General features: G+C 38.1%; 1 protein-coding gene across 1 annotated transcript; it reads left to right on the top strand.

Moving 5' to 3' along the window:
- The first annotated feature begins 1,958 nt into the window (after positions 1 to 1,958).
- LOC147390448 (uncharacterized) lies at positions 1,959 to 23,887 on the top strand. The gene is made up of 14 exons (XM_086457361.1): positions 1,959 to 2,366; positions 6,446 to 6,607; positions 7,147 to 7,212; positions 7,423 to 7,566; positions 7,799 to 7,912; positions 8,975 to 9,076; positions 9,193 to 9,378; positions 9,997 to 10,086; positions 10,149 to 10,283; positions 14,555 to 14,677; positions 20,920 to 21,005; positions 21,106 to 21,718; positions 21,825 to 21,902; positions 22,639 to 23,887. Exons 1-14 carry the CDS (start codon positions 2,064 to 2,066, stop codon positions 23,680 to 23,682), a joined length of 3,246 nt encoding a protein of 1,081 aa, XP_086313487.1. The 5' UTR covers positions 1,959 to 2,063; the 3' UTR covers positions 23,683 to 23,887.
- The last annotated feature ends 565 nt before the right edge of the window (positions 23,888 to 24,452 follow it).

Raw genomic sequence — 24,452 nt, 5'->3', positions numbered from 1 at the left:
TTCTTCTCCATCCCTCACCTCCTCCGCCACCACCACCACGACGTTCTCCCCCCATCTTCCTCACTTACCTCCCTCGCCGCCGCCATCATCGACGCCGCTGCCACCGTCGTCGTCGCCACCTTCATCGCCACATCCTGCCCCCTCCCTCTTCCTCGTCATCTTCTTCTTCCTCTCCCCCTCCTCTCATCTTCTTTCTCCTTCTCCTATTCTTCTTTTTTCTCATATTTTTCATGATTTTATCCAAGTGAAATCAAATAATGGAATTTGATTTTCCAACCCTATCTATTTTGCACAACTAATTTTCCATGGATTTCAAATTCCATGAAAAGTGACTTTCCATGCAATCAAACATACCCTTATAGTATTTTCTTCTTTCCAAGCTTGAGTTTGACCTTGATCTATTAAGAATTGGGTTCACTTTTTAAAATAATGTTTTTAGGCTTTGTCTTCTTTGGAGGATTTTTTTAAAGGCTTTTTGTTCTTTTTGGATACTTAATCGTCCAAGAAAGAGGTTTTTTATTTATTTATAAATAAATACTTTACTTAATTTTTGTTACAGATTAAGGTCTAAATATTGTGTTGAAGAGCTTTTAATCATTTTGTTCTCTGAAAAGGGGGTTTAGGTTTTCTTGGAATAAATGGTTTCATATCCCTTTAATGGTCTAAATTGTGAGTGATTTTTTGATAATCCATTGATTTGATAGGTTTTAGTTAGTTGATCTAAAGTTTAAATCAGTCCCATTTCAATTTTAATAATTTTAATGTAGTTTTGTGGGTTTCACTCATCTCTTTCAAAATGGTACCGACAAACAACCTTTGTACTTGACCCGATGCATTTTGATGGGTTTGTTAACTCAATCAAGGATTACTGTTGAACTTATCAGGTGCATAAGTTTAATACCTAGCGTGAATCACTCAAACATGTTTCTTTTGACTTATAATGGATGCAAGGACCTTTTTGTGATCTCTTCTTAATTCTTTTTTCCCCCTATAATTTTGTACTTGTTCTAGTGCATTATGTGTCAGAGTCCAGATGAAGGGGAAAAAAAAAAAAAAAAGATATGTATATTGACTTTGAAATGAAAAGAAAAAAAATAATAATAGTTATTTTTCATCGACACCTGTTTATTCAAGGGGGAAAAAAAGAAGTGATTTCGACATACCCTCTAAGTTTTTGCCAAATCTTTATTTTCAACAGAGGACTGATCTCCCTCTCCTCTGTTGACATAAGTAATTGGTTAAATCACGTAAATCTTTGCGTTCTTTGTATATGTGTTTATTTTCAATTTTACTTCTTACTTTCGTTATAGTTCCACACAATATTGAGATAATCTTTGTATTTTCAAACTAATGACATCCACAACAAATTAATAGAAAATAGCATTTTTATCTTTCTTCAATCCTTTAATTTTTTTAAATATGTGTAAATCCTTGTCTTCAATCTTAAAGAATCTCTCTCCTTCAACTTTCAATCTAAATAAGATAGTTTTATTTTTAGGGAAGTAGATGACCATGGATTTTTTGGGAAGAAAATTCAAAGGTTTTTTTTATAAATTGTTAAATATGTTAGAAAAATTTCCTCTTAAATGTTGAGGAGATGTCTTTCACCACCTCATAAAAGGTGAAACTGAAATTCTTATTTTTTTTTCCTTCTCTTCGTCCATCCTTAAGCCCATTAACAATGTGAACCGCAAACACTAGACCCTTTTTGATGCGGTGGCTAATTTGACATGAAGAACTTGAAGATCGACAAATTTTTATCCAGAGTTTAAAGAGAAGGGAGCATTTAGGTCATTATACACTAGTCTCTTAGAGAAGACATACATCAAGGGGGCATATCATCAGTTTGAAAATACAGCGTGAGAGCAGGGGGTCTCAAATATTGACCAAAATCTCATTTTAGCTTACACATTGAAGTGTTACAAGTAAAAGTTGGCGTGGAAATATAAGATCTCCTTCACTAAAAACAAGCTCCTCTGGAGACTCTCCCACTCTCACTTCCCTTCCCTGTTATAAAACTTCTCTCTCAGAAAAACAGAGGAGAGAGATCTAAGGAAAGGAAAATGATGCAGAAGTTCTTCAGTAGGGGCTCTGCCTCTAAAGACAACAACGAAATCATCGATACGTCCCCCCAATCTCTCTCTCAGAGTCAGAACCAAAACCTTTATTCTCCTTCTTCCAGCACAACCGTCTTCGCAGCAGGTACAGGTCCCGCAAGGCCTCTTCGTATCGTCTACTGTGACGAGAAGGGAAAGTTCAAGATGGATCCAGAGGCCGTAGCCACTCTTCAGCTCGTTAAAGGACCCATTGGTGTTGTCTCTGTCTGTGGTCGCGCTCGCCAGGGCAAGAGCTTCATATTAAATCAGGTACCCCAATCTTTCCACAATTTTCTTTCTAGGTTTTATGTTATTGGATGTTTATTAGAATTTCTGTAGAAGTTAAAAAAAAGCAATTTTGGTTAACGGGTTTTAACAAGTTGTTAAAAACCCTAAGTGGGTATTAAAATGATTGTGAATTAGGGGTAGGGTTAGTCTAGTTTTGATTATTTATGCTAAGTTTTGTGTTTGTCTCTGTAAAGGATTCTAATTGAACGGTAGCGTGGATTTTGAGCTGTTATTTCTCTTTGGATTAATTAAAGAAAGTTAGTGGCGTTGTTTGCATCTCACTTGATTCTACATTGCTCAATGAAATTGAAACAAAAAATTTATTTAACAATTGAAATATAAAGATTCAGCAAGATTGAAACTTTTGTTGGAACATACTTAGCCAATTAGCTGGTGTTGGTGGATGCCTCACCTGCCAAGATTAGGTTTCTCGTAGGTCTAGTGTGCTATTTTGAGTGGTGTCTGGTCGGGCGATCAGTCTTTCCTAAAGCAAGGTGCTTGGGGTTGTGGACATTCCTAATCTTGGTAATATGGGTAATGTCTTGGAGTGTGTAGTTATATTGGCTTGCCTTGTTGCAACTTACAGGTGCAAAGCTATCTGGGATCCAATCATTGAAAGAGGTGGTAGGCATTTAGGGTCTTGGAAATTGAGGCTCTTATCTAAAGAAGTTAAATTGACCTTAGTGAAGAGCACCTTAGACGGCATTCTTATGTACTTTCTATCTTTATTTTCTTTGTGAAAAGCACCGTAGTTAAATTGGATAAATTTTCTGTGATTTCTTTTGGAATGATAACGATAGGTCTCATAAAATCCACCTTATGGAAGTTTTAGCATTGCTATTTTTTTTTGGTGTAAAAGGTTTAAAGAATTTAGGAGAATTTTCTTTGAAAACTTCTTACTTAGGTGGGAGAGGGTTTGTTAATATCTTTCTTTCTTTTTCGGCGGCTTGCCCGTCTTTTGGTAGGTTTGTATTTCTTCCTTCGGTTGGTCCTCTTGACCTCTGTTTTTGATATATGAAATTATCTTTATCTATCAAAAAAACAAAATCTACTGTATCAACTGGAAGACCATCTGTTCTTCCAAAAAGGGTAAAGGGCTAGGTTTTCATGGAACCATGGTGATGAGTCGACGCACCCAAGGTAATAGAAGTGAAGGAATAGAAAGAAAACAAGTACGAGTACAGAAAACCAAACCAATTATGTGGAGTCCTTACAAACTAATTCTTAAAAATAGAGTCTTCAAAAAAAAGATTTTGAAGCTCGTAAAGAATTTGCACCAAAAGAAAGTAAGGGCTGAACTGCTGATGATGACCTCGTGGGTTGGACCACTGGTTCGGTCCTGTTTTTAAATCATTAATAACATTGACCACGGAAAGATCCAATTAATACCAAAAATAATTAGTGAGATGTGAATAAACGTCGAAGGCAAAGTTACAAGGAATTAGTAGGCGATTAACATATTCACCACTACATTTGCTTGAGGAGTGAAAATCCATGAATAATTACTATACCATGATAAATAATATGATTCATAGTTAAGATCTTCTCAACTGCAACCGCCCATTCGCCATCTTGGATGGGATTCTAGATCTCCAAATACTAGGAGTTGGGAAGTCAAAAGAAGGGAGGATGGGTGGGCAAGAGCATGATAAAATGATTTGATAGAAAATACACACCTTCATGACTGTTTGACAAGACCCAACTCTCCTGAACCAAGAGATAAAATGGAAGTTAGCAAGTCTTTTGAGTTTGCTCTATGTTGTCGAGGGATCCTTAAGAAAGTGAAAAGTATTATTGAGAAAGAAACATTCAATTACATTTTACGTCTCAATTGAGTTTACACTATAAACATTGTTTATACCTGTGTAGTTAAGGGTGAAAGGCGCACTTAAGGCGTAAAGGCCTCCTAGTGCTTGAGGCGCACACTTGAGTAAAGTAAGGCACGATAAAATTATAAAAAATAAAACAGTGAAATGTGGGTTCTAGATATTTTACAATTATAACATGTATAAATGTGAGGTTTACAAACAAGTTAAAGTATTCAACAATTTAAGAAGAAGGACTATCAATAATAAAAGGAAAAGTAGAGAGGAATAAGGAGAATAAGAATAAGGGAAGAAAAAGACATAAAAGTAGAAATATAAGAAGAAGTAGGCTAACAACATATGTTGTTTTTGCCATGGCACAACAACAACTAAGACTATTAATGGGTGGGTTCAGGTTAGGCTTGGTTCAGCCCTAAAAAGGTGGGTTCTACCTTAGACTGGCCCTATAGCCTTATCGGGCCTAAGTTGAAATTCAATATTTTTAATGGTAAAAAATAAAACTTTCTAAATACTTATTTTGTATGTAAAAATTATACAATCAGACCTGAAATTAATGTCTTATTTAAACAAATTAATTCATTTTTAGTGAGGTGCAAGGCGCACCGTGCACCTTGCTCGTTGACTGAGGTGGAGTCGAGATGCGTGCATTGGTGCGCTTCATTTAAACTGCCTCGCCTCATGTATTAAGGCTCCTTTGGCCCGCTCTGCCTTGATGCGCGCCTGCACTCACCTTCACCACACTGGTTTATACTTTCTAGAGTCCTTAGATCTTCCACTTAAAGGAAAAAAGACAAAAGTCAAGCTTAATTTGCTACTTCTGATAATTTATAGATCAATTATGAAGCCACTACTTACAACCTAAATGGTTCTTCGGAATGCAAAATGGTGAAGACAAAAAGCTCAAAGACCAGATGTTGAAGAATAGAATACATCCAGAACATAAAATATATCATACATATGGCCAACTCGAGTCTAGAAGTAAACATCATGTTAGAAAGTAATTTGGAATTCAAATGACAGCACACAACATGAAGACAATTGGAACACATATGTTGGCAGCCAACAAGGATACACAATAAAACCTAAAATTCCACTAAGTCGTTTATGATCACAAAAAAGTATCCAGGTCTTTGTCGCATAGCTCAAGAGTTATTCAATGGACCTCAATTAACAACTTGATTTTTTTTTTTTTGATGAATATAAGGTTTTATTAAGAATATAAAATAGGTGGTTGTGAAGACATACCAAAACTGCGAGCCAATATAATGGAAAAACAAAAGCACAAGATCAATCTTATAGACTGAACCCTATATAAACATTAGGTCTTCGACGGAAATCTAATGTTTGTGGGAAATATTGAAGTTCGTAATTCCAAGAATGAAAAGTTTTGCGGAATTTTGGATTCATATTCAATTGCTGTATCAAAAAATTGTATTGCCCTTGAATCTGCTAAGGTTAAGGGAGGAGATTAACTATTGGAGCTTGCTATATTGGTAAAGACTATCTTTATTGATACTACAAACATGGGTTTACAGTTTTTCTTTTTGAACTAAACCCATCAAATTACTTGCCTACCTGAAAAAGAAGTGTTCTCTTTTGGTTGGGAAGTGATCTTTTTATCCTACCTGCAAAGAAAATGTTTTTTTATACCACTTTACAAAGCAAGGTTTCAGAACTAAGATTCGGGACCTGATTTGGGCAGGACTGAGATCAAGCATATATGGCTGTCACTAACATTTATAGACAAGTTGAACTGATTCGGGTGACACACGGATGTCTCATTAGAGAGAACATTCTTTGAAACACACCTTTCTATGCTTAGTTCTGAAACTATGCACAAAGTCTAGCCCAGGGGTAGCGATATTGGGTTCCAACTGAGACCACTTGTGTGGAGTTTTTATTGATCAAACCAAGTGAACAGTTACCTTAAGATACCATCGCTGTGAATCTGTAGGTAGTTTTTTTCCCCAATCAGTAACTGGAGCTGGACATGTTTCTTGTTTTTATTTCTAATTTGATAGTGAATGCATAGTTTTGTTATGTGAATGCACATTAAAAAGAATAATTTCAATCATCATGGAGAATTTATTTGTTCCATGGAGGGTTATTGGGTCAGTAGTATAAGCGGTAATACCAATCTAAATGATCTTGGAAAATGGTACATGTTTGTTTACCACATTTTTTTTATAATTGATCTCTGTAATTTAGTTTGTTTCTTGTGCTGATGTGTTGTAGCTTCTTGGGAGGAGTAGTGGATTTCAAGTTGCGTCAACCCACCGGCCGTGCACTAAAGGTCTTTGGATGTGGAGCGCACCATTGAAGAGAACTGCTCTTGATGGAACTGAATACAATCTGTTACTTTTGGACAGTGAAGGGATTGATGCTTATGATCAGACAGTTAGCTCCCCATCTTTTCTTATAAGAACGTGAACTAGTGATTTTGCAGTCTTTTGTTTAATAGGAGCATTGTCTACTTGTATCAGCTTGCATCAAGGCTAACATTTAGCTTATTTAACTGCTCCTTTGCTGACTGATACTTCGTTTGGTAGATATATATTTTTTTGATAGTTATGGGGTTAGTAGTTTGCAAATGAAGTTGGAACTCTCAGCCAAGTCAATTCTATATTTTCCTGACAATAAATGCTCTTAAAATCGCTGCATACAGAGCTGATTGTTGGAACCATTTGTAGAACATTCATGAAAGATTTCTGCTATCAAGCCACACAGATCTGTATGCAGTGATTTCAAGAGCATTTATTGTCATGTAATTTATTTATTTTTTGATCAGTTCATGTAATTTATTATTTGTTTCATACTTTATTCTTTAGATTGTCATTATACTAGATCCATCTTTCACTTTGGAAGATGCAATTTATACTCTTGCCTCGATATTTATGTTATTTAATTATTCTCCTTTATCACATCTTCTTTGACAGGGAACATACAGCACGCAGATATTCTCGCTGGCTGTCCTATTGTCTAGCATGTTTATCTACAACCAGGTTGGGACATTTCATGCTAAGTTTCATTTTTTAAAGCATAACAACTGGGTTTTATTTGAAACTCTTTGCCAGTCTTAACTTGTGCTTTGAGCTTCCATTTAACAGCATATTTATTCTTAATTATCAAAAACAAAATTTTTTTTTTCACTTTTTGCGGGTTTCCCTGTGTGCTGTAGTCTCTCCTCATTATTCTCCTTTCTTCTCATTCAGATGGGTGGCATCGATGAAGCTGCACTTGATCGTCTCTCCCTTGTCACTGAAATGACTAAACATATTCGTGTTAGAGCTTCTGGAGGAAGGACTACAGCATCTGAGCTTGGGCAGTTCTCCCCAATCTTTGTTTGGCTTCTGAGGGTGATATATTTTGACATTATTCTACTTCCCATGTCTGTTGAATTATTATTTATTGATAAAATAGTTTGGTGGTGAGTGAGAATTTAAATTAAATGGTCAAAACCTTGAATGCATGCAACCTAGATGGACAGCACCCAAAGAGGCGATCATCATCAAAGTCTTTCTAGTTTTTTCCCCCAAAGCCATATTTATCTATTTGGCAATTCATAATCTAATACTATGTCATTTGCAGGATTTCTATTTGGATTTGGCAGAAGATAATAGGAAGATAACTCCACGTGATTACCTAGAGCTGGCCTTAAGGCCAATGCAAGGTGGTGGGAAAGATGTAGCTTCCAAAAATGAGGTATCATATAGGATCTTAAAATGATTAAATAATGGGAGAATTTTTACAAGCAAACATAATATGAGCAATTTTTTGCTGTTGCTCCTGACATGCTAGTGTTCTCGGGCATTTGGTATTATCCATTTATGTATTGTTGTTTGGGTGTTGGGCATATAGAACATCTCTTCTTGGTTCAAATTTTGTTTTGTTTAAGTTTGCTCATAGTAGAGACATCTTTGGAATTTGGCATGGCCGAAACAAAGCAAGTCAAAATTTTTATTTGTATCGTTCATGTCAAAATTGTTCAGTTTGTATAAGCGAGATAAATCAGGAAATTAGGAGAGAAATTTTTTTGGAAAAAGCTTAGCATTCAAATCAAATGGCTAGATATCATCACTGAATTAAAATAGGATCAGAGCTAAAATACCAATAATGCTGATTTTTTGTATGTAGTGTGACCAAGAAGTGTCAAACATTAGTGTGGTCTTGATCCCAGAGAAAGAATGCTACATGGCATTTGATATACGATCATCAAATCTTTGAAGTGCAATGGGTACTAAATTAGTTTTACTCTGTAAACACTTGGTAGACCTAATTATATTGTACTTAAAATGGTATAGCCCTCCGCCAAAATGCCACGTGGAACACTCTGTGGGATCTACTCATTAAACATCACCTTTTTTTTTCTAAAGAATATATAAACAGAGAAGCACAACTACTGGTAGTTGACCTTACAAACATCTGACAATCGTGTCTTGTCCATTATGCCACATGTATATGTTAGCTTTATCTAAGCAATAAGCATATTTTGGACATAGCTTAGTATATTCAATTGGTGTCACAATGCGTGAACCATGGATACATTTATGGTCTCATAGTCTTTTTTTCCATGGAATGTGTTACTTTCCTAAAAGAAACAGCTGTTGACTTGGGTCTGTAATAGCGTTTATCAAACAACAGAATTATTATTTTATAATGTTGTAAATGTACATTCTGCTGTAAAATCTTTTTCATTTTAAATGTTATTTATGCTATATATCTAAGTGGGGGTTCCAATTTGTCTTGAAAAATAATGATCAATAGATAAGGGAGTCCATTCGAGCTCTTTTCCCGGACCGGGAATGTTACACCCTCGTGCGGCCTTTGAACAATGAGAACGAGCTGCAACGACTTGATCAAATATCTGTGAGTTTTCTTAATGTTTGCTCATATCCTTTTATTTCTTGTGTATGAATTTATGAACCCAATTCTTTCGTTGAGTTTCTACCTTATTAAATTAAAGTTTTGGGTACTGTTTGCAGTTGGACAAATTACGACCAGAATTTAGATCTGGCTTGGATGCATTAACAAAATTCGTTTTTGAGAGAACGAGGCCCAAGCAATTAGGGGCTACAATAATGACAGGCCCCATTCTTGCTGGTCTCACACAATCTTTTCTGGATGCTCTTAACAATGGTGCAGTGCCTACAATATCTTCATCATGGCAGGTTGGTATTCTACCATGTATGCAATTTCCAGTTCATTTTGTTTCCTTAATTACAGGAACTGAAACTAGCACAAGTCAGTTCAAGTGTTTCTTTTCAAATAAAAGGCGTAAAAAATAGAGACCTGTCGTGAATCAATCAACAGTTTAGGGCATCTGAAAAGTTGATTTTCAAATTTGTAATTGTTGTGGTCGTTCATTTTGGATTGTTGCATTCTAAGCTAAAGCTCATGCTATAGATATTTTAAGGATCGACTCCTGAGTGGTGTATCTTGTTTTTCATTCTCTCTTTATGCACTTATGTTTTGAACTTCTCTCCCTTGTTTATGTTCACTAATATATATTTATGTAGGTAATAAGATGCATTCCATTCAATAAATATTATGTCCGACTTAGATACATTAGTCCCTGATCGCAATTGAGAAAAATAAAGTTCTCTCAAGTGTCATTTACCACAAAAATCCAAAGATTTTTCACTCCTCTGTCCACCCTATATGTTCAAGTGGATAATTAATTTTTCTCTCATGAGGAGTCACAGAAATAAATCAATTTTTCTGCATATAGGGATTACGTCTTTTCTGTAATGGAGCTTCTGAATCTCTGAGCTATTCTTCTTTTGCAGAGTGTTGAAGAAGCTGAATGTCGAAGGGCATACGATTCAGCTTCTGAAGTTTATATGTCTTCTTTTGACCGCGCAAAGCCTCCTGAGGAAGTAAGTACCATTTAAACAACTTGTTAGTGATTTTTATTGTTTTCTAAAATCAGTTATTATAGGTTGCCTTAAGAGAAGAACATGAGGAAGCAGTTCAAAGATCTCTTGCTGCATTTAACTCTAGTGCTGTTGGGGCTGGTTCAGTGAGACACAAGTACGAAAAGCTTCTTCAGACTTTCTTCAGAAAGGCATTTGAGGTGATGATTATTTATTTCGCAAGAATGGATTGGTTTGGATAACTAAAGAGAGATTCATGTATGAAATAGTGGATGCTACTTCATATTTTAAGCTAATTTTGTTATCTATGAGGTTTTTTTTTAAGCTTGAACTACTGTTATCTTTTTTAGCAAAGTCACCTAATTCCCCTATAACCCGGAGAATTGCAAATGGGTCTTTTTCTATAGAAGTTTAATCAGATCTGTGTCTGGTTCTTTGGCAATTTACTTTTTTTTTTTTTTTTTTGATCGGTAAAGATGATTTATTGATAAAGGGGTCGAGATGACCACCCACAAAGAAAACGAAGCTACAAGACAAAGAAACCAACAAAAACAAAAGCAAGGATAACAAAACAAAGATATGGCCCCCGGGTCAGTCTCCTTGTAACGCACACACCATGTCCCAACGCACGACAAAGTCTTCGAAGAAAACCCCTTTGAATTATTTGTATAGTTTACTCCAAGAGAATAGGAACTCTAGAATAGAAGAAATTGTTCTTTCCATCGTTGGGGCTTTCCCCTCAAATATACGACTATTACGGTCTTTCCAGATACCTCAACAGATGGCGAATGGAACCAAGAACCAAAGAATCCGTTTAGAAAACGAGAATGAGGCTCCCCACGCCAACCAAGAGTCCAACAACTCCTTAACTGATCTAGGAAAACAACCCACTATCCCGAATAAAGACAAGAAATACGTCTAAATGTGGTGAGCCACCCTACAATGTATGAATAAGTGATTTGCCGTTTCCGCCTGGGAACTACACATACAACACTGGTTTGGAGAAATGAAGCCTCTTCTGATCAATTGGTCTAGAGTTGCAAGTCTCTCTAGAGCCGTCAACCAAAGGAAAAATGAAATCTTCGGAGGTATCTTATCACCCCAGACAACAAAATGAGGGAATAACGCCGTGTTACTAGGAACAATGCAATCATACAACGATTTTACCATGAACTTCCCATCCCGGGTACCTACCCACAATCTACTGTCTTCCGAAGGGTTCTGAACATAGATTCTCTCCACAGTGGCAATAAACCTCCCTAAAGGATCCAACTCCCAATCATTAAAAGTTCTTCTAAACCCAAAGTCCCAGTTTAGTGCCCCATTTTCCACCCTCTTGAAATCAGAAATAACTTGGTTCTTCTTCAAAGATACGAGAAATAGATCTGGAAACGAGTCCTTAAGAGGACCATTCCCACACCACCAATCCTCCTAGAGCCTCACCTTAGTCCCACTCCCAACCTTCCATCTCACTCTTTTCTTAACTGCCGAGAGTCTTTTAAGGATTCCCTTCCACACTCCACACCCCATCGCACCTCTAGCAGGGCCACTCTCCCACCCGTTTCCATTTACACCATATTTGTCCGCAATTACTTTCCTCCACAAACTGTCCCCCTCCTCGCCAAACCTCTAAAACCACTTCCCCAACAGTGCCGAATTCATAGAGCCAAAGTTCCGTATACCCAATCCCCCATTCTTCTTGGGCAGACATAGCTTACTCCAACTCACCCAATGGTGCTTTCTCAAACCATCCTTACCATGCCACAGAAAATCCCTGCAAATTCTTTCTAGTTGAACTTCCACAGATCTTGGCAATGAAAAAAGAGACAAAGTATAGATGGGAATGCTGGCCAACGTACTTTTAATAAGGGTAATCTTCCCTCCTTTGGTTAAAAGTTTCGCTTTCCAGCTGCTAAGTCTCTTTCTCATCTTTTCAATTACTGGCTCCCAAATATCTTTGCTCGTGTAGCCCATCCCCAAAGGAAGCCCCAGGTATGTGGATGGAAGGGCCCCTACCTGAAGACCAATTGGGGCCCCCACTACTTCCAACCCTTCCTCTTCCCCAACCGCAAACAGCTTGCTCTTGCGAAAGTTCACTAGAATTCTAGAGATTACCTCAAAACACCCAAGAATCCTGCTTAGGAAGCTCAGCTGACTTGGGGAATAATCTAAGAAGATTAATGTATCGTCTGCAAACTGCAGATGCGAAACCACATGACCACCCACCCTGGTAGTAAAGCCGGTGAGCTCCCCTCCAACCACGGCCTTGGAAATCATCTGTCCCAAAGCCTCCATGACTATTACAAACAAAAACGGGGACAGCGGGTCACCCTGGCGGAGACCCCTCGAACTCCTAAAATAACCAGTCGAAGATCCATTGACCAGGATCGAAAATGTAGCCGTTGAGATACACTCATGACCCACCTAACCCACCTTTCACCAAACCCCATCCTCCGTAGTAAATACTTCACCAAGTTCCAGTTCACATGATCATAAGCTTTCTCTAGATCAACTTTACAAACTAACCCCGGAATTCTCGCTTTTCTGCGCGAGTCAATGCATTCATTTGCTATAAGAACCCCGTCCAAAATCTGTCTCCCTGAAACAATAGCTCCTTGGGCCGAGCCAATAATATTACTTAGCACAGTCTTAAGCATGGAAGCTAAAAGTTTCGAGATGATTTTATAGACTGAGCTCACCAGACTAATCGGCCTGAGGTCCCTGATGTCTTCTGTCCCTGACACCTTGGGAATCAAAGCAAGGAAAGTACAATTGGAGCCCAGATCTAGAAAACCTTCCCTACAAAAATCCTCGATAGTTGCCATCACATATACTCTCACTGTTTCCTAACAAGCTTTAAAAAAACCTAGAGATAACCCATCTGGGCCCGGGGCCTTGTCGCTCGCCAAACCACACACCACTCCCCACACTTCATCTACATCAACCGGCCTTGGCAATTTACTTCAATGCCGTTGCTTCACCCATTTGTACAGATTTATCAGTTTGAGAGGAGAGACCAATTCCTTCATGAAGAAATTAAAGGAGTGAGTAGGGAGATATATATTTTCGAAAAAGGTGGCAACTACAACCCATTTACTTCTACTTTTCGACAACTTAAGATCCAAAAGAAGTTACTTTTATAGGTTTTCTAAGTTGAGCAGTTATCAGATCCACTTGTAGGGAGAACAATAAATAATTCATGTCAATCCCCCACTAATTCGAAGGTCTTCAAAGCATTTCTATTACTGTTGATGTGATGAGACTTGAATCGGTCTCTAACTCACTCCTTATTTCTCAATTTCTCAATCTAGATCTGGTTGATTATTTTCTGCTTGGCTGACTTATTACAATTATGCTTTATGTGTTAATCGTGTATCTTTTGATGAAGCACGATTGGGACATTCCCATGTGGATTGGGTACGTTCGTACTTTTTCACTTGTAAATTGTAATAAACGTGTTTTATTTTTTCCCTTTCAATTATTCCCCTAAATACAAGTATCTTGTTTTGATGAGCACAATAGTCATTGCTTCTGTGGTTTCGTACGATTTTTTTCCTAGCTATTTTCTGGGTAGTGCCCCAAGAGGAGGAAAATGACAAATAATAAATGCATTCCTAAACGGCTACACAAATATTTCCCCTTGAAATGTCTCTTCCCGTGAGGCAATTGGAGCCTAAGTGCCCCATAGACCACCTCAAACCAAATTGAATATGTCGTTGAGAAGGTCCGTGTACTTAAAAATTATATTCTTCAGTTTCTCTCATTAATAGATATTGTATGGTCTTTAGTTATCACTCCAACGGTTGGAGTTGTTTTTCGGAATTATTGATAAGCTAGTAAATTACTAAGGAGCAAGTTAAAGAGCTTCAGTTGATGAAAATGGTTGAAGCAGCATTGTGGTTGCAATAAATTGCACCTAATGTAAGCCGAACGCATGGCTCTTCGATAGTGCGGGTGGACGGGAGGAACTAAACCCTACAGACTTATTAGTCAAGCAACTATACTCTAGAATATAAACTTATTTCTGTTTGATCTCCAAATTTTGGGCACCTTTTGACCAAACAAAAGCTAAATATATATAACAAATAAATCCAATTTTAGAGCTATGACCACAATTACCACCACTCCTATTGGAACGTATGAGCTACATAAACTCTTAAGTTAAATCTGTTTTACCAGCACGAGAATCCAAATTAACAGCTTGCTAAATTCATTGTTAAGTTCTCTGTTAATGAGTAATGATGGTTTCTATTCTATCCTTCATTGCTAAGGATACCTCTGGATGTCAATATCAGTCAGTAATACATTTTATAGTTTCTGTTAAGGGTTTCACGAACCCAGCTATCCTTTCATTGAAGTAATGGTATTGAATATAGATTACCAAATCTAACGTAGTCTTACTCTTTCATGTATCTGTTTGGCACAATGCTTAAACTGTGTTTCTGTTTATTTGGATTGGCCACTAATGCAGGATTACAAAAGAAATGCTTTTATGGAAGCCGATTTAAGATGTTCAAACACCATCCAGAGCATGGAAAAGAAGTTACGAGCAGCTTGTCATGTTCCAGAAGCAAAAATTGATCACGTTCTTCAAGTGAGCTTTTTTATTGCCTGACCTCTCTTCTTGTTTTTCATGTTTTTGTTAGAAAATTCCCCACTTAATGTAGAAACTTATCTAGGGTTTAGAGAAGACAGAGAGAGGAGAAAAGAAATTCAGGAAAAATTAACTTGTTTATTTCTCCTTGTTAATTGTTTGTATACTTACACAAATAAATAGGAAAAGACAGAAAAGGACATGAACATGAAAAATATAGAAAAGACTAAATAACTAATATCACTGTTAACACTCTCCCTCAAGCTGGGGCAAAGATATCACACATGCCCAACTTGCCCATAAGACTATCAAAATTGGCGTGACCGAAGGCTTTAGTGAGGGCATCGGCTACCTGTTGTGTTGTAGGAACGAAGATGGTGCAGATGTCACCGGAAGAAATTTTCTCCCTGATGAAATGGCGGTCGACCTTAATGTGCTTGGTGCGATCATGTTGAACTGGATTATGAGCGAGCCTAATGGCCGCCTTGTTATCACAATACAACTGAAAGGGCAAAGGAGGTGAACAACCAAATTCACGGAGTAATAGTCGTAACCAAAGTAATTCACATATGCCAAGAGCCATGGCTCTGAACTCAGCTTCAGCACTAGAGCGAGTAACCATCGACTGTTTCTTACTGCGCTAAATTACTAAATTTCTACCCAACATAGTACAATACTCAGAAGTCGAATGACGATCTGTAATAGAGTCCGTCTAATCAACATTGGTCCATGCTTCAACACGCATGTGACCATGGAAACGAAAAAGTAAGCCTTTTTCTGGACACCTTTTCAAGTATCGAAGGATGCGTAGGGCAGCATCAAGATGTATTGTGCGAGAGGCATGCATGAATTGACTAACAACACTTACGACATAGTTAATGTTGGGTCGCGTAAGAGATAGGTAGATGAGTTTACCCACCAAATGCTGATAATGACTGCTATCTTCAAGGGCTTTACCATCATTGTCGCTCAATCGGTGATTGGGCTCGATTGGAGTATCAATTGGTTTAACCCCAAGTTTACCCACTTCCTAGAGCAGATCTAACACATACGTCTTTTGTGAAATAAAAATGCTCATCTTGGATCGAGCTACTTGAATACCTAAAAAATATCTCAGAAGTCCAAGGTCTTTCACTTCAAAGCGATTTCCAAGAAGATGTTTCAAAGTTTGGATCTTTGCAGGATAATTATTTGTAATGATAATGTCATCGACATACACAATAAGAACTGTAGTCTGAGGTCCACTGTGTTTGACAAACAATGTGTGATCAGTTTGACATTGCTTGTAACCCACATCCTGCATAACAGAGCAGAACCGTTCAAACCATGCACGTGGAGATTGTTTGAGACCATATAAGGACTTCTTGAGGCGGCAAACTTTCCCATCAACATTAGAAAAAAGAACTCCTGGAGGAGTATCCATGTATACTTTTTCTTACAAATCACCATGCAAGAAGACATTCTTCACATCTAGTTGGTGAAGCTCCCAAGAGAAGTTGATTGCCAAAGAGAGAAGAACACGAATAAAATTTATTTTTGCTACGGAGGTAGAAGTTTCTTGATAGTCAATGCTGTAAGTTTGAGCATAACCCTTGGCAACCAATCGAGCCTTGTACCTATTAATCGATCCATCTGACTTGTACTTCCATGTAAACACCCAATTGCATCCAACGGATTTCTTCCCCTGTGATAAGGACACTAACTCCCAAGTATCATTCTTTGCTAAAGCTCTCATTTCCTCATCCATGGCCTGTTTACTTGAGATTAGAGAGCTTCTTTCACACTGGATGGAATGGAAACAAAAGACATAGTAGCAACAAATGAGCGATAGGATTGAGACACGTCATGATAAGAAAAATTGAGAAATAGGGTGCGAAGTACAAGTACATTTACCTTTCCGAAGAGCAATGGGAACATTGGAATTTGAAGAAATTGGATTTGACTCCTCAATGGTGTGACATTGTGGATCCGCAATGACTTGTTTTCCCTTTCTCTTTCTGGTGTAAATGCGTCCAAACAGATTAGGGTTAGGCACTGACGCAGTTGGTTCAACTTCTCTAGTAGAATCGGGAATAATTGGAAAATGTGGTGAAACTGGAAAAGAGGACTCCAGAAGTGATTCATGATTAGTGGATGGAAGAAACCACTCCCCCTTGAAGGGATTGTCGATCAGGGCTAGGAAAGTAACATTGATCTTCAAAGAACATGATGTCCATTTTAACAAATCGACGACGAGTAGGTGGATGATAGCATTTATAACCCTTATGAGAATTAAAATAACCAAGAAACACACGTCAACGCCTTAGTGCGAGCATGACTGCATACATTAGCAAAACATACACACCCAAAGACTTGTGGAACCACAGGGAACAATGAAAGATCAAGAGAAAGGGACAACAATGGGGATTGGAAGTTCAAGAGGTTGGGGGGAGTACGATTGATTATGTAACATGCAATAAGAATTGCTTCAGACTAGAAATGCTTAGCAACGTTTATCCTTATCAACAACGCTCTTCCTAATTCCAACAAATGACGATTTTTCCTTTCAGTAATACCATTTTGTTGGAGTGTAGAAGCACATGAAGGTGGTTGTTCTATCTCTTGAGTAGCACGATTTTTTTAAGCCCCTATAAGTATACTCTCCTCCCTTATATGAACTAAGGATTTTGATCTTTACTTCAAATTGCGTTAGAACCATCGCATGAAAATCTTGGAATATGGAATAGACATCATCTTTTATTTTCATTAAGTACACTCACGTACATCTACTATGGTCATCGACAAAAGTAATAAAATAGCGAAAACCCAATAAAGAAGTAACGGGGGATGGACCCCAAACATTAGAAATGCACAAGAGAAAATAAAGAACTTTTATTTAAACTTGTTGGATAAGAGGAACGACAATGTTTTGACAATTGACAAACTTTACATTGTAATTCTGACTATGACATAGGCTAAAATAAAGAAGGAAATGGACGCTGTAAATACTGAAAAGAAACATGACCTAAACGAATATGCCTCCGCATTATTCGAGTTTTAATGACTACCTTACTACTATTCTGAGAAGCATGAGCATGTGGAATGTGGAATGTGCTGGACGTTAAGAAAGTACAAGTCATCTGCTTCACGACCACTGCCAATCATCCTCCTCGTTGCCAAATCCTAAAAGATACAATAAGAAGAAAAAATGGTAATACTGCAATTCAGATTTTTTGTAATACTACTAGTAGACACAAGATTAATAGTGAGATTAGGAACATGTAAAACATTGGACAAATGAAAGCTATGAAGAACCATGATGGTTCATTTACCGGTTATGGATGATAAGGAGCCATCAGCTAGGTTGACCTTGTCCTTGCCTGAACAGGGGCTATAAGACTGAAAGAAAGACGACATACTTGTTATATTATCTGAAGCTCCTGAATCAAGAATCCAGGAGTTGGAATGAGATGAGGAAACATGATTAGCAGTGGCAGGAGTACCTGTGTGTGCGAAGGAAGAGGTGACAGTGGAATCATCCAATAAAGCCCTCAAACGGTAATATCCTCTGCAGAGAATGATGCATGTACTACTGGAGAAGGTGTCTCAGAACTCGGGGCATCATTTGGTATGTCAGCATTAGAAGCATGATGAGCTAAAGAAGGTCGGCTCTTAGGTTGAAATGACTCAGAGCGACCTATCAAGTCCTAGCAGTTCGCTCGAATATGTCCAAATTTTCCATAGTGATCACACTTCGGCCTATCTCTGCTATTGGATGCCTAGGTGGGATTATTAAACTTCTTCACTCTTGAAGCTTGTCCGTCTCCCTGTCTACTAGCTGCCATGATTGATTTATCACTCACAAAAATATCTAGATGTCCCATAGCCAAACGTCGACTCTCCTCACTTTGAACATAAGAGTACACGGTGTTCAAAAGAGGTAGGGGATCTCTGTTCAGAAACTGAACTCTAACCATCTCAAACTTGGGATTCAGACCAGCGAGGAACTAGAAGGTGTGACGTGTTTCAACATGTTTGTTGAACTTAGCACAATCTTTCGGGCTTTCCCAATTGAAGGGTAAATAGTGATCGAGTTCTTCCCACATGTTGGGCAATTCAGAAAAGTAGTTTGAAAATGTCTTCTCCCCCTATTTGAGATACGATATATTTTGTTCCAATTGATAGATTCTCACACTATTTTGAGCCTATGAGTAAGTTTGAGTCACCGATTCTCAAATCTGTTGTGCGATTTTCAAGAAGAGGTATCCTCTACTAATATGGGGTTGCATTGAGTGCAACAACCGTGACATAACCAAGGAATTCTCAGCGTCTCATTAGTTGTACTTAGGATCTGAGATATTAGGTTGTTTTTCTTTCCCATTCAAATAGCCTGCATTCCATCTTCTAAGAATGGTTAGTTTCGTAGACTGATCCCACTTCAGGTAGTTCGTGCCATTGAGTTTAACTGTAGTGATCTGGAGGTTTGGATTTTCATCTTAGACTTACCCTGGGTCCAAACCTGTTATTGGTAGACTGTCCTGAAGTTACTTATGACATGACTTCAGAGAGAGTCCAGATCACACTTGAAATTACTCGGAAACACTAATGAATCACTTAGAACCTAAGAGAGGACCCTATTGTCACATTCCGGATGAAAGAAGGGGCCTAGATGACTGAAGGTAACCCTAGGAGACCTGTGGCAGCACTTGGGATGGCTGCTATGGCTTGCAGCAGCACCTAGGGTGTCTGCAGTAATCTATGGTAGCACCTAGGGCTGCTGTGATGGCCTGTGGCAGCACCTAGGATTGTTGTAGTGGCCTTCGGCTGCACCTAGGGTGGCTGCTGTGGCTTTTGGCAGCTCCTATGGTTGTGGGCGACAGCCCTAGAAGGGTGGGGAATCTTTTTGATCTTCTTGGTCGTCACCAAAGTTCTGATACCATGTAGAAACTTATCTAGGGTTTAGAGAGGATAGAGAGATAAAGGAGAAGAAATTTTGGAAAAATTAACTTGTTTATTTCTCCTTGTTAATTGTTTATATACTTACCCAAATAAATAGGAAAAGACAGAAAAAGGACGTGCACATGAAAAGGGCAGAAAAGACTAAATAACTAATATCGCTGTTAACACTAAAGTCTCCTTGTATGTTTGAATTTCCAGGTTCTGTTACATTACTGTTTTTGGAAGCTAACTCACCTTTTTTTTTCTTGTCATTTTTCATCTTATTTAAAATCAGTTTTACTGTTTTCGAGAGATTAATATGGATGCATTTGATATCCTATTATTGTGTTCCAATTTTCCAATGTTGTCAGCAAATGCTGTTTTAGAAAAGTCAGAGGCCTAAACCTCAAGGTTTTCCACTTTTTTCTTCTAACCCATTTGGGCCTTTTTAAGGTTCTATTATTTTGCAAGTATCCATGTTGGTGAGGACAAAAATTGCTTAATGGTTAGTGATATTAACAGTGAATTCTATCCAACAATTTTTGGTATTTGATAAAGACAAAAACATCCCAATTTCTGATATTCTTACTTAAAAGCAGAACTCAAAAGTTCTACAGAATAATATACTACAATTCCATCTGTACAAAAGTTCAAACACAAACTTATGCGATGATGCAGCAGACGTCCATAAAATAAGACTCATTGGTTTGACATAATATGTTAATTAATTTTGAACAAAAGTAGTTACTTTCATGTATTAATAAGGACTGTTATGGTAAAGAAAGTTCATCTGGAAAGGATGACATTGCTAATCATGCTCTTGCAATAAGGGGAAAAGAACCAAAAAGGCCAAAAAGGAAAAAAAAAAATTAGAAGAAGTCAGAGTCTGGAGCCCATGAAGTGTCAAATCTGACACAGGTGCCTCAACCATTTAGAGAGTGCCTGCAACTATCTGTAGTTGCACCTGTTTGAATGGCTGTAGTTGTCAACCATCAAACCACAAAACCAATGTGTAACTCAAGCATGTTGTCGAACTTCGGATCTACTGCCTGACTCTCTGTTGAAAGATTTCTGCATCGAGTAATTCTGGAGTGACCTCAAGACTGACATTGATTCTCACTTTGCTGACGTGGAACCATAGATGTTTTTCATCGAGATATGAGCGAAAAGCACCTATGGTTCTGTGCGCATCTCCATGTTAGCAAAGTGAGAATTGATGTCAATCTTGAGGTCACTCCAGGATGACTTTTTAAATATATTTAGTAGGGCATATTTGTTGTCGCCCTATTTTTTTAACATAGTATTGGCATAAACATTCCTTGCAGGTTCTTGATGATCTGCTGTCTGAGTATGAGACATCTTCTCATGGTCCAGGGAAATGGCAGAAGTTGGTCACCTTCTTACAACAGAGGTCTTGACTCATTATCCAACACTTTCGACTCTTTATCCAACACTCTCCATCTTTTTTTTCTGACAGATTTATTTTTTTCTAATGTTACCAAACTTTACAGTTTGGAAGGTCCGATACTTGACCTTGTCAAGAAGCAATTAGATCAATTTGGTTCAGAGAAGAGTGCTCTCTTGTTGAAGTGCCGTTCGATTGAAGACAAGATGGGTTTATTTAACAAGCAACTTGAAGCAAGCGAGAAGAGCAAAACGGAATATCTGAAGCGTTACGAGAACACTATCAATGACAAAAAGAAGAGCTCAGATGACTATATGAGTCGTATAACTAATTTGCAAAGCAAATGCAGCTCGTTGGAGGAGAGGTGTTTGTCATCGTTGAAAACTCGGGATTCTGCCAAGCAGGAATCTTTGGAATGGAAAAGAAAATATGAACAGATATTCTCAAAGCAGAAAGCAGAAGAAGAGCAAGCAAATGCAGAAATAGCGACTCTCAAGTCCAGAACTAGTGCTGCTGAAGCTATGTTAGCCGCTGCTCGTGAACAGGCTCAATCTGCTAAGGAGGAGGCGGCGGAGTGGAAACAGAAGTTTAACGTTGCCGCTCGAGAAGCCAAGATTGCTTTGGAGAAGGCAGCAACAGTGCAGGAACGCTCCAATAAGCAGACTCAGCTAAGGGAAGATGCTCTGAGGGTAGAATTCTCTGCTAGTTTGGCTGAAAAGGTGATTTTCTTTCTTTCTCAATTTCTGTTGCTTCCCATTTCTTGTGTTATATGCAAGGCCTTGCTGAGATTTTATAATAGTTTCTTTCTTGATTAATGAATGACAGGAAGCGGAAGTTAAGGATAAGATGGCAAAGATTGAATATTCTGAGCAGCGATTGACAACATTGAGTTTAGAGTTGAAGGTGAGTTTCTTAGGACCTTCATTTTTTTTTATCTCCGATATGTGTTGTACCTCTCTCTCTCTCTCACACCACACACACACACGCACACGCACACACATACACACACACACACACACACACACATTGGTGTCAACCAACCAACTACTCCAAAAGACCAATCTGTTGGAGAGGGGGAAGAACTGTGAGTATAGAGGGTCAAGGGGCTTAAGTGGGTGTGACACACCCGAGAGTGGATGAAAATATACACTCCCCCTCTCCATGGAACCCGTGACCTATACGAACCTCGCACTCTGATACCATGTTAACCAACCAACTACTCAAATAGTGGTACGTGGCGAAGAAGAAAGAGGTATTCTTTATTCCTTCAAGAGATATTTATATCAAGGGTCAGGTTCCTTTAACTCAAGAAATATGACTTGGGGAATGACACAAAATCTTGACAGTGTAAACAAGTAAACAACAAATCTAATGGTTGAGATTTTGTGCCTATCTCAACAATACATATCCCTATGATACTTATCTCGAGGATATATTTCAACTGCTAGATTTTGTGTTTACATGGTCAAGATCTTGCGTCATTTCTTGAGTCAATGGAACCCAACCCTTGTATCAAATACATAAAGATAGGAAAAGATGATAAAGGACAGGGAAATAAACATCATATCTGATAACAATTGGTTTACAGATAAACACTCTCATGTAAGAACACACAAAATGTTTTCTAATCTACTTGCAGGCTGCGGAGTCGAAATTGAAGAATTATGATTTGGAATCATCAGCCCTGAAAGATAGAATCAAAGAGTTAGTTGAAAAATTGGAATCTACCAAGGAGACAGCTCAATCGTTCGAGAGAGAAGCCAGGATGCTAGAACAAGAAAAGATCCATCTCGAGGAGAAGGACCTGTCTGAGTTCAAAAGGTTTGAGGAAGCCCAGGAAAGGTGTAAAATCGCTGAAAAAGAAGCTAAGAGAACAACCGAGTGGGCCGATAAAGCACGAGCTGAAGCAGCCATAGCTCAGAGGGAAAAGAGTGAGGTTCAGCGGGTGGCGATGGAAAGATTGACCCAAATTGAGAGAGCTGAAAGACAGATTGAAACCCTGGAAAGATTGAAAGCCGATTTAATGGAGGAAGTAGAGAGATTCCGTGTCTCTGAAATGGAAGCTGTCTCCAAGGTTGCATTACTGGAGGGAAGGGTTGAAGAGAGGGAGAAAGAGATTGAATCACTATTGAAATCAAACAACGAACAAAGGGCAAGCACCGTACATGTCCTTGAGAGTCTTCTGGAGACCGAACGAATGGCTCGAGCAGAGGCGAACAATAGGGCAGAAGCCCTATCTATGCAACTGCAATCCACGCAGGGTAAACTAGATTTACTTCAACAGGAGTTGACTTCTGTCCGTTTGAACGAAACTGCATTGGATAGTAAACTCAAGACTGCTTCCCATGGAAAACGTTTGAGGCACGAAAACTATGATGTTGGAGTGGAATCCGTCCAAGACATGGAGATAGATGATAGAATAAACAGAGGTAGGAAGAGGTCTAAGACCACAAACAGCCCTATCAAACACGCACAAGCGGAGGATGGAGGTTCAGTTTTCAGGGCGGATGAGGATAACAATCACAGCCAACAAACCGATTCGGAAGATTATACAAAGTTTACTGTGCTGAAACTGAAACAAGAACTCACAAAACATGGTTTCGGCGGAGAATTACTTCAGCTTAAGAATCCTAACAAGAAGGATATTCTATCGTTATATGAGAAACACATCCCCCAGAAGTAGTAGCTGCCTCCAACTTGTGGTTTGTAACCTACTTAGTACCGATAGATCGGCTCAACATACTTTAAGAAAAAAAAAAAAAAAAACATTGGAAATTCTTCAGTCGGGATTTGATTCCCGAAAATTGTTCGCCATTAATCCATGCAGAGATATACGTTGTAATTATAAATGTTTGTTAGTTATTTTATGTTTTATAGGGTCGTTGACATGGGAGATGATGTATGGGTTAGAATTTATTTTTTTCCCATCTGCTTTTAAACTGTAAGGCTTGCTTTTGCTGCTTTGAAAGATTAATGATACGGTTTTGCATTTCTAATGTCTGGATATTTGATGTTTTGTGGTCTTGCTGGATCATTTGAAGAGTGATTTTTTGAGGTTGCCACTGCTGTTCTCAAACCTTGATTTTACAATAATTTAGAGAAGTTATCTTTTACAAATTAATCTCACTTCCAAAATGTAGACTTCAGCTGGCTTCCAAAAAATTGTCAAATTAATTGGATCTTTATTGGAATCGGATTCCATGATAAATAATTTGGACCTTAATCTAACTTTTTTCTATGAAGGTAAACTAATTTGGACCTGTACTTGAACTAGATGGCTGAGTTGAAGAAAGCCTATAAAAAATAAGGAACTTCAATTGCCACCAACTTTTACTAAGATCACACCAAGATGTGTGCCAATTCTTTGCCGATTTCATATGAATTGGGGTTCTCTTAACAAAAAATTGGTGTGGAAATAGAATCTCTCTAAAATTATCAATAAAATTTATCTCC

The sequence above is a fragment of the Akebia trifoliata genome, chromosome 11 (assembly GCF_017979445.1).
Source record: "Akebia trifoliata isolate Shusen 1 chromosome 11, ASM1797944v1, whole genome shotgun sequence".
Taxonomy (NCBI): domain Eukaryota; kingdom Viridiplantae; phylum Streptophyta; class Magnoliopsida; order Ranunculales; family Lardizabalaceae; genus Akebia; species Akebia trifoliata.
Note: the sequence above shows the minus strand (reverse complement) of the source record. Positions and strands in the feature narration are given on the sequence as shown.